The sequence below is a fragment of the Lepisma saccharinum genome, chromosome 13, assembly GCF_977018435.1.
Source record: "Lepisma saccharinum chromosome 13, izLepSacc3.1, whole genome shotgun sequence".
NCBI classification, from domain to species: domain Eukaryota; kingdom Metazoa; phylum Arthropoda; class Insecta; order Zygentoma; family Lepismatidae; genus Lepisma; species Lepisma saccharinum.
The window spans coordinates 2,898,789-2,915,759 of NC_139241.1; the positions used below are offsets into that span (position 1 = coordinate 2,898,789).

At 39.7% G+C, this 16,971-nt stretch overlaps 2 protein-coding genes across 2 annotated transcripts in view; one reads left to right on the top strand and one right to left on the bottom strand.

Moving 5' to 3' along the window:
- The window catches only part of LOC145997143 (ankyrin repeat and BTB/POZ domain-containing protein 2), a 331,863-nt gene extending 322,982 nt beyond the window's left edge, over positions 1-8,881 (bottom strand). Inside the window, exon 1 of the mRNA XM_083133787.1 lies at positions 8,363-8,881. The gene's annotated coding sequence lies outside the window, so the exon portion shown is untranslated. The remainder of the gene's footprint in view (positions 1-8,362) is intronic.
- On the top strand, positions 4,919-5,620 carry LOC145997117 (histone-lysine N-methyltransferase SETMAR-like). Its single transcript, XM_083133742.1, has one exon. It carries the CDS (start codon positions 4,919-4,921, stop codon positions 5,618-5,620), a length of 702 nt encoding a protein of 233 aa, XP_082989868.1.
- Positions 8,882-16,971: the final 8,090 nt, after the last annotated feature.

Here is a 16,971-nt window from a genome sequence, read left to right on the forward strand (position 1 = left end):
TATTATATGGATGTGAAACTTGGTCCCTTACATTGAAAGATGAACATAAATTGAGAGTATTTCAAAATAAGATCCTTAGAAAAATTTTTGGACCTAAAAGGGATGAGGAGACAGGTGAGTGGAGAAGGTTACATAATTTAGAACTACATAATTTGTATTCATGTCCAGATATTATTAGAATAATTAAATCAAGAAGACTTAGGTGGGCAGGCCATGTGGCACGAATGGGAGAGGAAACAGGAGTTCACAGGATTCTTGTTGGGAAACCTGATGGTAAGAGACCTGTAGGAAGGCCAAGACGAAGATGGAGGGACAACGTCGAGATGGACCTAAGGGAAATCGGTAGGGATGGAAAAGAGTATATAGAACTTGCTCAAGATAGGGAAAGATGGAAGGCCTGTGTTGCTGCAGCCATGAACCTTCGGGTTTAAGAAGGCTAGGGAGTTAGTTAGTTAGTCATCTAATTCATTTATAGCTAGTAGAAAGAACGGTGCTGCCTTTTCAGAAAAGCTTGTAATTGAAATTCTGTACCTGTCACTTGCAATGGACGATATTCCAGCGACAACTTCCCCCACAATTCATTGCGCGAGATCACGCTCCGCCGCCAAATTTCTGGCAAACAGATCAGATCCTGCGTTGAAAGCATGACGGATAAACATTGTGCATATGGTCTTTGCCGAAGTTATTCAAGGTATGATTATTATGATCATATGAGGAATGTGTACGTATAAAATATCGCAAATGTTCTCAATGTAAGGAAGCTTCTTCTCTCTCATACGCTTTCCTTAACAGTCACGAATCTGCCGTACTTGAAGCTGTTTCTTCCCAAAGTGCACTGCGATGACGTCAAGTTGAATATTATTCATGATCATTTATAATAAACAAACCAAATTTATTGTGATTAAAATGAAATTACGTAGGACGACTTTAATTTTTCGGACAAGGGTGCGTTGCCCCTCCTGCCCCCCGGTCCGGACGCCCATGCATCAGAATATATCCCTTCCATCCGATGATCGAAAATGAAAAATAACAAAACAGAAGAAGCTCTAAATCAGTTTCGTAGCAACAACAGAAGAAAATGAATATTGTTTTCCGATGGCGATGAACATAGAAGAAAGACAGAATAAATTGAACGCCCTACCAGATATATTTCGGTCGAATTTTTCTGACCTCGGGGGAAAGTAATGTGGGGAAAGTGTCCCGTCACCACTTTGGCCTTCAGTTGATTTAACTGTTGTGTAAAAATGCGTGCGTGTAAAACAAACATAATTGCTCACTGGGTCACCGGACACGAAACCCACGCGGTACGTTGCGAAATCTCTCTCCGTGTGTTTTTTTGTCCATGTACTGTTCAAATACTTGAAATTTTTGTGAAACTGAGTGAGCACATTGCAGTTGCCATATTTGGAGATGTCCGCGCTCTGGGAAACATGTGGAAGGCACTAAAGGAAATTAACTGTACTGTAGGTACTTATATTTGTACACACACACACACGCACATGCTCATGCTCTCTCTCTCTCTCTCTCTCTGTGCGTGTGTGTATGTATGTGTGTAATGTTAGGTACCATGGCCAGAAAAACTCATTTATATGGTTGAGCTCGCCGAAGCAGAATACATACGCTTTCAGCAAGTTTAGCACCTTGCAAGCAGCGTTCGGCTTCTTTAGACACGGAAGTAGCCGATACCAGCCGAACAAAACTACAGGGAAACTCGCAGAACCGAAGCTGGGAATTTCCGTGCCAGAAGTCAGCAGGTGATCTTATCACTTATCACTGATACGCCGGAAACGCATATGTTGCCGTCTCTCAGTGGGCGTCAAGCTTTAAACTGTAGGTCCATACCCGACTAGCCTTTCTGTGCATAAAGTGGACTTAAAACCACATCAATACATTGATTATACCGGGTGGCCAGAATTAAATTTACCCAACTCAGATCCCTCTGTAGCCTTTTTGAGGCATCGTAGAACTCTGAAATTTGGTGAATACACTATGCAGACCATGGGGAAGAGGATGGCGATTAAAAAAAAAAAAGTTCAATTTTGCGCCACCAGGTTGAAATGTGGCGCTGTACTTCCATGATGGGTTGTAATAATGACGTAAACTGCTCCAATTGGTTATGGATTTGCCTTTACCTTGCAATCTTGCAATAAACGAGAGATTATTTTCTCGCAACTTCCAGCCACTAACAAATGTCTTTCTAATTAATAACTCAGCTAAATCACTTAACGTGATTATTTGTACAACTCATCATGAAAGTACAGCGCCACATTTCAACCTGGTGGCGGAAAATTGAACCATTTTATCGCTATCCTCTTCCCCATGGTCTGCAAAGTGGATTCAACAAATTTCAGAGTTATACGATGCCTCAAAAAGGCTACAGAGGGATCTGAGTTGGGTAACTTTAATTCTGGCCACCCGGTACATTAAGTATGGAATAAAACGGTTTCATCCATATACTATTCAATTTACAGAAGCGTTTTAAGCAGTTGTAAAAGAAACTTAGGTGTGGTGTCTATTTAACTAACCAGATCTAAACATTTCCCCGTTCGCTGAAGCTTGCAAATATAAGTGCTGACCATTCTGGCAGTTACAATTTTTAGCAGACTGCCCGGCTTCAAACTGATGGAATAAGAGAGTTCACTCGCACAGATGACCTAGTCTACATAGGAGTGTAGTACATGGTGGGGGGAGGGGTGTAACAGAACCAGTTCCCGCTCTCTGATCGACACAAAGCGAGATGGAGCACCGGAATCTTAAATGAACGCAAATCAAGGACAAACAAAGTTCGTCCAAAGCCTTCAACTGTTTCGTCTGCTGCTTCATTGAATCGACGAACAATGATCGCAACAGTTGACAATCGTGTTCTGCTCATGTATATCTCGAACTTTCGAAGTCGTTAACTTTTCGAACACAAGTCTGTGTTGTTGGATGTTATCATGAGGTAAATTAAGTTTCTCTCGCCAGAAATGAGTTGTTTCGTTTGTGTGTGTTGAAGACACAGACTTAAAGTGTTGTACAATTACTGCCAGATCTAAGTTCCAATTCCTAAAGTGGTAGAGTGGAAAAAAGTCTTACACTGATCGTCTTTTGTTGTGGCAAATTAAATGCTTAGTATTGCCTCTAGTGTACGAACGGCGTTGTCCAATGAGAGAGTGATTTGGTTTATTTTACTTTGCTTTTCTGCCACTTTTGGCCAATCGTGAAGATGCGGATGAGTCATGATATGATGAAGGGAAAAACACACGGGACTCCTTGAATCGTAACGCGCTGTCAGCGGCGGCCCCAGGTGCTGAGGGGATGCGATGTTGAAAATAAAGAAATCACGAAACACCTATCGCCAACACATCAAATACCAATCAACATTATATTGAATTGAACTATAGACACTTAAAGAAAACCTGCCTCCGCGATGGTGTAGTGGTCATATCGCAACAATTCACACTCGATATAATGCTTGAATCACACGAGGCTAGATTTACTGCTGGATTTTCCAGTTGGAATCGTCGTGTGGCACTTACTCATCTGCTAGTTGAGTACACTCGTTGCCGTACTTTTTGGCAGACTTTTGTTCCCACAAGGCATTGCGCAGAGCTGACGGGTTAAAAAGATGGTCGAGCGACTTGAAGAACGTTGTAGGAGAATAGTTAGCTACTGTTGCTATTTTCCTTACAACTGACAAATCAGAAAAAGAAGAGCTTGGGCTAGAATTTGCCTCTATAGAAAATATAGCAATCGTTGTGTGCTCAATATGCTTTTTAATAAACTCTAGTACATATTCATACAGGAGATACACAGGATTCATTCATAAAATATATTGTTCAACTAAATACGTCAAACATTTAATACACTGGAAGAATATTCATTATCGACTAATCACATCTGTAGTTTACAAATCTCATCACTTTAACATAACATAACCCGTGCCTTGACAGCCCTTGAAGGGCCTTGGCCTATCTCCCTTCCACAATCCTACATTGAAGAACCTAGCAGTTGGGAGGGGCAATCGCCCCTATCATCCTCCCCGTGGATCCGCACCTGCGCTACGTCCAACACATTATTCTAACTTGAACCTATTGCCATTGTTTAATGGGGTTGCATTTTGGAAAATAATGTAAGCCAGTCTATTTAATACAACACTCTAGTTTACGCAGCGACTGGAGAACGCATGGGGGAGATGATGTGACTTCAGCCAATCCAGAAATTTTGAGAAAATCAAAATTTTCAAATTAAAGCAGTAAAGAACTCTAGGAAAACAAAAGTGCAGATGCAAACACACCTTAGAATAACCCCCCATTACCATTTTCATGTTTAAACAACTTTTAAAACCAAGGTAAAAATGACAATTACGAAATATTTTGTACTGCATCCCACTTTCTTTACAACGCAGCTATGTAATGTTCACCTTAACAATCCCAGCTCCTTTCGAAAAAGAATCCTGCGTATGTTAGTGTACATAGCAACTGTAAGCACCAACTTCAGATGAAGTTGACAAACAATATTTACACACACACACACACACACACTTATATACGTGTGTGTCATGGGCGTCGGCAGGGTTCGATCCCCCCTGGAAATTTCCATCTACTTTTTTTCAATTTATGGCAATTTATAAACAACTAAGCACTTTATTTCACCTCATTTTGCGTCATTGTATAAAAATGGTCTTCAGATATCGAATTTGTTACGAATCTTTCATAATTTGCAACACTGAAACTCTGTTAATTTGTAACTTTCACATGTTTTGAAGCTTCTTATACAAGGGGTGACCAACTGAAACCCGTTCGTTCCATGTATTATTGGTATAGTGTGTAGGAGGATATTGTTTGTCCAATAGTGTGTAATGGCTAATGTCCCTGTGTGTTGGGTGTAGGAATGTTGTTTATACGTGTTTCCGTTTTGCAGGTATAACGAGTGAAAGATGGCGTTCAACATCCCCAATCCGTCCAAACAGGACCAGCGTGCTGTCATCCAGTTTCTGAGTGCCGAAGGTTGTCAACCAGCTGAAGTGTACCGGCGTATGAAAGACGTGTATGGTGATGCATGTGTGTCCAAAACAACAGTGGTGGACTGGGCAAGAATGTTTCGGAAGGGGCGTGAACAAACCACTGATTATCCCCGTCCTGGCCAAGCCCATGTTGTTGCCACAGAAGACATGTGTGAAACGGTGAATGCGGCAATATCTGCAGATAGACGCATGAGTATTCGATCCATAGCGAACGAGTTAAACATGGGTTATGGTACTGCTCACAAAATTGTGAAAGCTCTGGGTTATCATAAAGTGTGCGCGCAGTGGATACCCAGGATATTGACGGAGGACCAAAAGTTGGAGCGTATGGGATGCTCCATTGAACATTTGTCACGTTACCATTTGAAAGGTAACGTCTTCTTGCTGCGCATTGTTGCTGAGGATGAAACTTGGTGCCATCATTTTGAACCGAGTTCAAAGTCTTCCACTATGCAGTGGAAACACCCCTCATCTCCACGTCCCAAAAAGTTCAAGACGCAACCGTCTGCGGAGGAAGTTATGGCGTCTGTGTTCTTTGATTACCATGGACCATTATTGCTCAACTTCAAGGAACCAGGACAGTCCATCAATGCCGCACGCTCTGTGAGACCTTGACACAGTTACGGAGAGCCATCAAAAACAAAAGGCCTGGTTTATTGACCGCTGGAGTCATTGTGTTGCATGACAACGCGCGTCCACACGTTGCAAACCAAGTGCAGGATTTGTTTCAACGATTCAAGTGGGAAATGTTGCGACACCCGCCCTACAGCCCTGACCTTTCACCTTGTGACTGTCACATCGTTGGGCCTCTAAAGAAGGCTTTGCTAGGTCAGATATTTCAGTCTGAAGCTGAAGTTCAGGACGCTGTGCGTGATTGGTTTGAGATTCAGCCTTCGCAATTTTACATGGACGGCATTTGTAAGTTAGTGACACAGTGGGACAAGTGTCTCAACGCTCATGGTGACTTCTTCTGAACAATATTTTTACTGAGCGCTAACCATAGACGGCTCTAGACAGTGTACCAGTTTCAGCTCGAAATAAAATATATTTCACGAATTATGACCACTGAACGAGTTTCAGTTGATCCCCACTTATACTACTGCGTTTGCTGCTGCTCCTCCTACTGCTACTAATGTTAGAAGTATATTATGTAATCTTGGGTGTAACAAGTACTATATTATTCATATAATAAACTTATTGGATGCTAAAATAAACTAAACTAAAACTGCTACTGCTACTACTACTACTACTACTACTACTACTACTACTAGAAGTAATTATAATAATAATAATAAAAATAATAACATCATTTACTGATAATGCAATAATTTTAAAAATGAACTCCTCCTTAACAAACTTCTGCATATGCCACTGGTCTGTAGGACAATATTTTTGAGGGGAGGGGGTGTCCTCCACATCTTCGATTTGAACCCCCTAGGAAAATTTCTGGCGACGCCCATGGTGTGTGTGTGTGTGTGTAATATTTGACCTCTAAGAATTTAAGAACTGGTGGAATGGTTAGCACACCGCGCTACGACGTCAAAGGTAACGGGTTCAAATCTCTGTCTGGGCAAGAGGGTGCTCTTTGTGAGGGCCAGGTCCCTCACAAATTTCATCATATCACCCGGTGGAGGCACATTGCATAGTGGTTCGGATCCCACTTTAAATTGTAGGTCCAGTCCCGATTAGCCTATCTGTGCATAAAGTAGACTTCAAACAAAAATTCAATTCATCAGCAAACATGCTCTTCGTCGCGATTAGTCAAAGTGTAAGAAAAGCGACGCTAAATAACACAAATCACATCAAAATCAAGTCTCGAAGAATTTGGGTGGGGGCAGAAAGTGGCTCCTCCCCCTCCCGCCAAAAATCTGCGCCTTTGCAAAATAAGTTCGAAACTGATTATGTAGTAAAATTATGTTTTGTTAGGTTATCCAAACATCAATCCGGCACTTGAATCTGAGAGAGCAAATACAAACTGTGAGTGTGAAACAAAACGTTACGATAAGTTTCCTTGCAAAAGGTGCCAAATACTGCAAGCACATGCAAACATCGACTTCGCAGTCCGTCGCAGTTCCACGCAGAATACCTCGACTCGGCGAAGATTAATGGACGCTGCATCATGAATGCAAATCATGCCTAAGCTGTGGAATGAGCACAAGAAAACTATTGGTGCAAAAGTCAGTAGCCAGCCAACTCATCTGACGTGCTGTTGTTAACAAGCAAGGGGTGCAGGAAACCAGGGGGCGGGGTGGTAGTTCTTGGAGGGGCATGGCCGTGGCAAAGGTTTAACGGGTCCCCCCACACACTGGTTTAGTAAACATTTTACATTAATTGCATCAGCAAATCAACAATTATCATTTCATTATATTATTTGGAAGAAGTTTGAAAATTTTATTTATGGTTTTACTCGTAATGGATGGTCATATATTCTTCAATTGCAATAATTATTTTCTTCATAACCTAAGCATGTTTCAGAATTTGCTATGGATAAAATACACTGTAATTGATAATAATTAATTGTATCTGGTCTCGCAAAGTGAAAATTCAGACCAATTTAATGGATTATTCAAGTCGAAAATAGACATTTGAATCAACAATAAGCATAACGAAGAATATTAATAAACATTGTTAATAGGTGCACACGATGTTACAGTAAGATTATTGAAGAGGAAATATACTATTGATAATTGTAAACTGTTTAATAATAATAATTGGGGGACATTCCAGCGTTACGTGACATTTACACACAAAATTTAAGGTGTTAGACACGAGATTGGATTTAAATATTCAAAATGAACTGATTTCATAGAATTATGAAGTACATTGTGGTGTCTCCTAACAAATAAAAAAAATTAATATGAAGGCATAGGGTGATGAATGCATGAAAAACATTAACAAAAGTGTATGTAGCAAATTTTGAGTTAATTTGTCTGTGAAGCATACAGGCTGCAGATGCTTGGTAAAATGTGCAAATTATATGCATTCACGAACATATAAATATTAATGAAATTAAAAATAATTATTTCCATATTAATTAATTTTATTTACATGGAGTAGGACCAATTTTCGTGGAATGCCGAAATTAGTAACCGTATTACAAATGTAATCGCTAACATCTAGCAGTAGTTATTACTATCATTAACGGTCTATAACTATTAAAATTTTACTAGCCCTATCATTGGGATGCTGAATGGTAAACTCCACCAATATTTCTGTATATAAGAGCCATGTGGATGGAGGAGGGGTGTTAAAGAGGGGGGAACTTAACGAGAAAGCTACCTGTTCCCGTGGAAATATATCCTGCAAACGTCATAACAACAGTAATTAAAACAATAAAAACATTGCCCTTGCACTTACTTGATTTTAAGTTGCTGGTGTGTTTCTACAGGCTTGATATTTCCCAACTGCACTTGACAATTCTACACGGCCCGATACGAAACGCGACGGTATTCATTCAGTGATAACAACACTGGAATATGAAGGTAGCTTCCTTGGTGCAAAATACCCACACGTTCACTACGGCTGCACACGAATCAACGACGTTCCTTAACACGAGTGAACCTCACTCACAGTTCCTGTTACAACAATCGTGGCTGACATTCGAAATGACAAACGTACAATATTGTTAGTCAGTGTGGAATTCGAGCCACAGCAGAACACCTCAACACGCCCACTTTCGCACGATTTAACCAAAGTGTGTTCCGTCAGCGAACGTTACAAAACGCACCTCCTCGCACACACACACGCACGCGCGCGCCTTTAAGACTAATCTGTGAATCTCGCGCACAATGCCCCGGTCCAAAAGCATGTAACCACAGCCGAAAAACTCTCTCTCCCTAGTAGGCCATAAGGGGGGAGGGAGAGGAACGTGCTCCTTTACGACGGCGACACACCGACAGAGGCGGACTCTATCGTTGACCATCCAAAACTCAGGTTGGATCAGCAATGCCAACCCTAGCATAATGATGCTAAACCTAGCACAATTTGAGATTCGTTGGGCGATATATCATCAACTAGACGATATATCGTCATGCTATTTTGGCGATATATATCGTGGAGACGATACATTGCCAATATCATGATACGGAAAAATATCGTATCGTAATTTCTGTGACGATATTTTTTTGACGATATATCGCAATATCAAATTTCCGATATCGCCCATCCATAGTTGGCACCTAGCATCCTGTGTTTGTGTAGTATGAAAATCTAGCATAATTTGTAAACTTGCTTCTCTGGAAGGGAGAAATTCACTTCAAAAGACGATAATTAGAGAAATTAGAAATAAAATTATATCCAGATGTAATTTCCCGTCCAGGGACATGCTTTTCCAACCACACCCTCTCCTCTTCATCTTTTATTTATTCTCCAGTTTAACCCGCGAGGAACATTTCAGGGCATGGTAGAAAGTTGTTGGGCGCAAATAAAACAAATGTTCCGCTTTGTTGATTGATTGATGTGGAGTTTTAAGTCCACTTTACACACAGTAAGGCTAATCGGGGCTGAACCTACAGTTTAAAGTGGCACTATGTGCCTCGAACCCGGGACCACTTGATTACAAGGCGACGACGCAACCCCTGCGCCATCGGGGAGGCCCTGTTCCGCTTTGTAATCGACGGATAATCTCAAATTCACAGATTAAAGAGCACTTTTTCTTATCGGGAGGTTGGCAACGCTGGATTGGATAACCTGTGTGTCGGACTGCAAGTTGGTTGGCTCCTCGTTTCGAGCGCTGACCGACCTGGAGTTGTTCTGCTGCCGGCCGTATTCCTGGATACTTTGAGGATGTTTCTGCATAAGAAATGATCCAGTTTTTCATGAGAGGAACAAAAAGGTTGTAAAGGAAAAGTAAAAACTCTCTTCTTGCTCAAGCACGTCAACCAGAGCGAGATTTCCGCACAGCACTAGCACCCCGCCCCGAGTTCTAACCATGCGAAGAATTTTCCTGAACTTCTACTGAATCATCTTCCTTCGGGTCAGCGCTAAATGCCGATCTAAATCCTCGTCAATCTCGAGGCGTATCTCAAGAAGTTTCCCGCCAATTTGCTTAGGGATTCACGGTACGTTGGCGGGAAGAATGTGTGCGAGAGAGAATGGACGTCATAACTCATAAACACTGACGTACGCAGGATTTTTTTCCCCCCGGGAGGGGCTGGAATTGTAAAGGTGGATAGTTAGTGACAGCACCAGGTTGAAATAAGTGGAGGGGGCTACAGATTTCGGAGTCAAATTCTCGGGGGGGGGGGTAACTAATGCCGGCTAAAAGGTATTTACTTAATACTTTACTATTGCAAGCAGTTGCTGAAGGGTCTTTATTTTGAGTTCCTTTCTGCTTCTTGGGCCCGATTGTATAAAACAGTTGATCCTCGATTAGCCAGTAAAATTGATCTGCAGTCACGCTGAACTCTGAATTTGTGTTGTATAAAAGTTGAACTGAGATTAAGTCCCTGCGATCTGCGATCAAAGTTGATCTGCGATTTTTCTCCGATCAGCAGACATTGACCGTAGTTCAGCTGTTGTAACATGGCTGTACTAACGAATATTTGCTTGTAAAATGTGTTGCAAGTGAACGTATGCAGCAAGACGGGAGAATCAATTCATAAAATCCTGTTTCCATAATAATAAAGAAGAAGCATGAACAACGAGGTGAACATTGATAAATATTTCTTCCATTTTTCTTTCTTTCCATATATCGTGTGTCATTGATATTTACTGTTTGAAATACCATGTATTTTTTCTTGAAATTTGCCTTAAATAACTGCAAGAGCATATTGTAACATTGTTTAATTGCACGATCAGAGAAAAGTAACTTGAGAACAATCGAATGTTGATACAAACAGAAAACATGACCCGCTTAAATTTTCTTGTTGATATCATTGTAAAACTTGCATTGGGATGAAGAGCGAGTATAAAAATATTACCATTTCACTTTACTGCATCCAGCCAAGTGTTATTGCAATTCAATGTTGTCCGCAGAATGGAACAGATCATGTAACTTTGGCAGTGTTGTATATATCTACTGCTTTATGAACCGAGCACGTTGATTTTAGTTGTTAAAGCTTTCTCTCCTCCCAATATATAAATAACACATATTTTATTTAGAATATTATTTGTTTTGGGCATAATTTACATCCGAGAGGACAAACGCCACTGTTGCTTCAATATTTCTTTCCATTCGGTAAAACGCAAACACATTTTACATTTCACAACGTAGGTTATTCAAGTGCAAGGAAAATTCCATATAGTACTTACAGGAACTAATGGTCCACCTGAAACATGTTATCGTGTAATCACAAAATAAATATAATAAACATCTCCTTACAACAATAACTGCTGAAGATCATAATTTTATTTCAGAATAGATTATGCATAAAAACTTATCATAAAAGGATCAATAGTTTTAGCTACATGGTAAAAGACAGTACATTTCCCTTCGTAGATAATGCCTTGTAATCAAGGGGTCCCGGGTTCGATACCCGGTGGAGGCACAAGTGGTTCGGATCCCAATTTAAACTGTAGGTCCAGTCCCGATTAGCCTTACTGTGTATAAAGTGGACTTAAAACAACAACTCAAACCAACCTTCGTAGATAAGATTTGGCATAGTGTTGGGACAAAAGTGGCGAAAACTGGATGGGCAAATGCCCCCCTAATCGTGTGAAGAGTGTGGATATTTTTTTGCTTAAATGAGCAAATTAATCATAGCAAGAGATACGCCTATTTTTATGAGCAACTGTAATGTATGAGCATAAAGGCTGATCAGAATTGGATGAATAATTTCCTATGTGCTTCAAAGATTGATTCTACTCTACGAAATCGTAATTCGCCACTGTGACGGTACAGCATAAATTATTTTCTAGCATCATTAATGATAATTAATTGATATAGCTATAGAACTAGAACTACGAGCAATAAAATTGCCCAAGCGTGCTGATTTTTGCACCGTATTGCAATGATTAATTGATTGGATTTGTATTAAGGTCCACTATATGCACAGAGGCTAATCGGGACGAGAGCTACAGCTTGTGTTGGAATCCGAAGCACTTAATGAAATGTTACCTCCACCAGGTATTGGACCCGGGACCGATTTTGTCGATAGGCTATCGGGGATCGGAGCCAAATTTTATTATTACCATTATTTCATATTATTTAAGAATTAGGTAATTTACGTACTCCTTGATTCTTTCCCATCGTATTTCTCGTCTCGAATATTTGCAGAAAAATAAATATATACTGCTGGACAAAAAAAACCGGACACTTGCATTTTTTGTGATAACGCAATGGGTCGATAAAAGCTCTGGTACAAGGGCTAACTAAATGTTGCAGAAACTGAATTAAGTACGAATGCATAAACTAAGTCCGAGCCTATGAATGGTGCATATGGTACTACATGATCTGCCGAACATTCTGTAATATACCTGCGAGCTGTTATTGCAATTCAGATGTCAAATATTAAAGTGTCCGGTTTTCATTGTCCAGCAGTATACGAAACCAATGAAAGAACATCGCTAACACACATGTAATTGTCGGTACTCGAATGAGAAACTAACAAACAGAAAAGAAACATAACGCTTCTTTAGATTTTGAACGTCACCCTACTTATAAAAAATCATGGTAACAGTTCCGTATATCGGAGACACATTTCTTCATTTTTACAGAAGAAACTACTTACGGAAATGAGTTTTTCTAAGGTTTGTAACGTTCGTCGAGGTATTTTCTTTCATCGTGGAATCTATTTGACCGGGAAATCATGTATTTTCAAAGAGAAATATCTCACCGACGCACAAAAGCCATTGCTTTCATTTGCTTCCCCTATGTGAACCGGATGCTCCATACGTTTTATGACGTAATCCCCTGTCAGTGTTTCCAACCCCCCTTTTTTTAACTATGCTTGCCTAACCTAACCAAACCTAACCTAACCTTATCGGAAATGGTTCGTGGGGCTATCCGTCAGCTACTACAATTTGCACACGTGACGAACACGATAGTAGGTAATTTCATCGTGGAACATAACAATTTTCTTGCATAATGGAGTTGGAAACACTGATATTCGAAAACAAAAGAAGCGATATCATTTGCAAAGCAAGCGATATCGCACCGTAACGTGCGTTCGGTAGAACTTAGAAAAATGCGTTATTTTAGTAGAAAAAGTGTTTGTTTTCGTGTGAAAAGCATAATGGCACTTTGAGCTATGTTCCGCAATACACAATTGGTAAGTACGAACCATGCGAAACACAAAATATCCGATTTTAATGTGTCTCCGATATACGGAACTGTTACCAAAATAATTTATCACATTACTTACGGCTATTCCGAAATATAGTGATACGTTTTATACTAGATGCTAATAATTGTACACATTTAGCTGTATATGCCAACAACCAAACAACAATCTCACAGCCACTGAATACGCCTACCAGACAGACAGATTATTTCGTTGAAAGTTTGGCGACTCATGAGTGGCCAATTACTTAATAGTATCAAATGATCAGTGACTACTGTTATCCAGGCATATCTGCAGCTGCTCTCACCCCTTGATTTTAGAACACATCGTAATAAAGTACCCTTGTGATCTAACCGAATTAGAAAATGTACTTGAACATTGTACTTGCACCAATACAATGGAAGTTTTAAAGGGAAAATGTAAACTTCTAATTTTTAAGTTTTCGCCCGAAATGTGTGCACAATATTATAAAAATTTAGGGGAGCTACAGGGGGGAGGCTGAGACCTGTTTTGGGGGGTTTCAGCCCCCTGTAGCGCCGTCCCTGTGGATAGTACAGTGTGATCCATGAGTATTACCGTGCAAATTGTCCATCACTATTTTCACTAATTTTTCTCTTGCATCCTATGTGTTTTTAAGCGATGGATTTTTATGTATGCTGGTGCAGAAGTTGTCAACAGCTTGTTTTGAGTTTTCTTTTAATTCTTGAAGCTCTTGTTGGGTCAAATAAAGTGCACGAACATGGTGATGGACAATTTGCACGGTAATACTCATGGATCCCACTGTACATGGCTGCTTTCTAGTAGGGTGAAATACACACAAAAATATTTCGTATATTTAGATGTTTCCACTCTGAAAATGGCATCGGGAGTCATTTCAAAGGAGGTTTGCAATTTCTACTCTAGTTTTCCCCGAGTTTTTCACTTTTTTTAAATTTGAAAATGTTGATTCTCTCCAAATTTCAGAGGGGGCTCTAGCCCCATCAACCCCTTTCTGCGTACGAAAGTGGTCATAAACTACTGTTGCAACTTGGCAAAATCACTTCCCGCCTTAATTTTACAAATAATGCGAAGCAGTGGCGACGACTAGGGGGTGTAGAAGGCAGTTTCCCCCCATTTTTTGCAACTTTTACTCCCGCACTATGCTAAACCTTATCTACCAAGGGAAAGGAAACTGTTCTTGCCCCCCCCTCCCAAGTTTTGGAACCCAAATTATGCTGATGCCAACCCAATTATTCCAATTGAAACGAATGACAGCCAAGGACCACCACATAATTTTTTCTCGGAAGGCGGAGTAAGATTTCACATCTTGCCCTTCAGTCATGGAATCATATATCTTACCTTTTATTATTATTTTACAAATTTTACAAATCATAAAATTGAAATTGAATTGAAAATACTTTGGCGTTGTTAATAAGTTCAGACTTAAGTCAAGGAAGTATTTAGGGGGGGGGGGGCCGGACCGAAAGACTTATCAAGTACTAAAATTAAATTATGAAAAATATATTCGTTTAGCCTTTGTTGTATAATTTCCTCTGAACGTATTGGAAGACAAGGATTATATTGGGATCATACGGCTTTGAATGGCATTACAAAGAAACTTTTCTCGAACTACATACAACATCATTTTTGTTATCTGATAAATATTCAATTCTTGATCTATTTTACGTTAATTTCATTGCTAGGGCACTTGTTTTTATGTAAATTATTCCGATCTTAACTACAGGTAAGCTACGTAATGAATATGCGCTGTTATATCTCTATTCTTATAAAGTCTATTTACCTTTTCGTGTAATAATAATATAATATTAATTTATGTATTGTAATTAGTATTAATTATATTTAATATCATTATTTTAATTTAAACATTATTATTGTTGTTATTATTATTATTCCTGAGACACTTGGTTCGGACGCCCACACCGAAACACATTTCTAGATACGTGCCTGACTTGAGTCCACTTTCTGAAACAGAAACAGGATTCGTCTTGATTCCTTTACATAAACATCTATAAATATTTTATGAATAGTTCTTTGCCTTTTGGTACTTTTTTACGATGGGGCACAGATGTCAAACAGACCACTTGATCTACTCTCCTTAATGATATCTCTGATTCAAGATTTTATGCATAGAAGGTTACTGAAAAAAAAAAAATGGCGGCAGGTGAATTGTGATGGTCAGATCCCAACTTCGGGAAATCATTTCCCGACTTTTCAACATTCAAGAAATTCCAAAGGTACGTATTTCAAACGTGTTAATTCTTGGTATTTTCTGCACTGTAACTGTCTGAAATTTCTTGAAGCCAGGGGCGGTGCCAGGGGAGTGCGAAAGAGTGCTTGCGCACACCCTTTTCTTCCGCAACCCTTTCAGCAGTTCATTTTCAAAACCTGCTTTCAACCAAAAACACAAACTCTTACAATGATAGAATGTCCTATTACAAAGATTCAAAAAGTGTGTTTTTACAGGCAAGGATAATTTTATTTTGTATTTCACCACATATAGTTCAATAAGACAGTAACGTGGGTTTCAATGTTTACAATTCGATGAGCACTTTCTTGGAGTGTAAGATGCAATACAGATGTCATCATGGACGTCCAGAAGGGGGACAAGGGAGGCTACGGCTTCCCCATATATACTTTCCTTTCACAATAACATATGTTAATTGTTGTTAGGGTGTTGCAGGAACATGAAAATCTCCGGTCGTCCATGTATGTCATTGGCCTCCCTTGAACAAGCTGTTCCTTTCAAACTTCCAAACATATCGTTTGCTACCTCCATTTGGTGCAAGGTGCATGAATCTTAATCTTAAACCTCAGCTAGAATATCTACAGGGTAGGGTTCTTTATAGACAACGAAACCAGACAGGATGCCTTCCAATGGAGACGTTTAAACGAATATATTATATAAACAAGGATACATGGAAATAGAATATTTACATGATGAGCTACTTTTCTCTATACTTCTCATCTACAGTCAAGTTTTATCTCAATATGTTTTTTTATTATTTCTTTTCTTCAATTTGTATATTCTTCTATCTGGACTTCCTTCCTAATGGACAGTCTGGATCTGGACTTCCTCCTTAAGGGACTTTCTTCTTAATGGACGTTCTGGACTTCCTTCTTAATGGATGTTCTGGATCTGGACTTCCTTCTTGTCTTCTTTGTGAACTTCCCTCTGGATTTCCATTTATTTATGTTTTTGACGATTTAATGAATTCCTTTATCCTTTTTCCACCTTTTTCCCTTAAGCTTTGGGAAATATACTAATCTCCTCCCTTGCGGCTGCGATTGGAACGCGCCAACACTAACTGGGTACAACAGAGTGTATACTTGGTGCCAAACGACTGACACGTGCATCCAAGTAGGTGCTATGGCTGAAACACGCAACCAAAAGTGCTGTGGGTCGTCGACTGGAACGCGCCGCCACTGATGTAAACAAAATTTCCGCTATGGGAATGGCAAATCAATCAGACAGATTTTTCATCGTAAAAATATGAAGATAGAAAGATGTTTTCCCCTGAATTTCTTCTTTCCTTCATCTATTCTTCAATCTTCATCAATCTTCACATTGGATTCACAAAACTCCCTATGTATACACAGCTCTCCTTTTCACAAACTATAATTAGCATTCGCAGCATCTTCGTTTGGCTTCTATTTCATTGTTTTCTTTTCAGGAACTGGCACTTCTTTATTCTTTTGTTCCTCCTAAGATGCTCTATTTTTATAATTTCTGTAACACTCAACTCT

Bases quoted from the DNA above. Each gene is read 5' to 3' on its own strand.
- LOC145997117 (XM_083133742.1), top strand. From the start codon at position 4,919: ATGGCGTTCAACATCCCCAATCCGTCCAAACAGGACCAGCGTGCTGTC.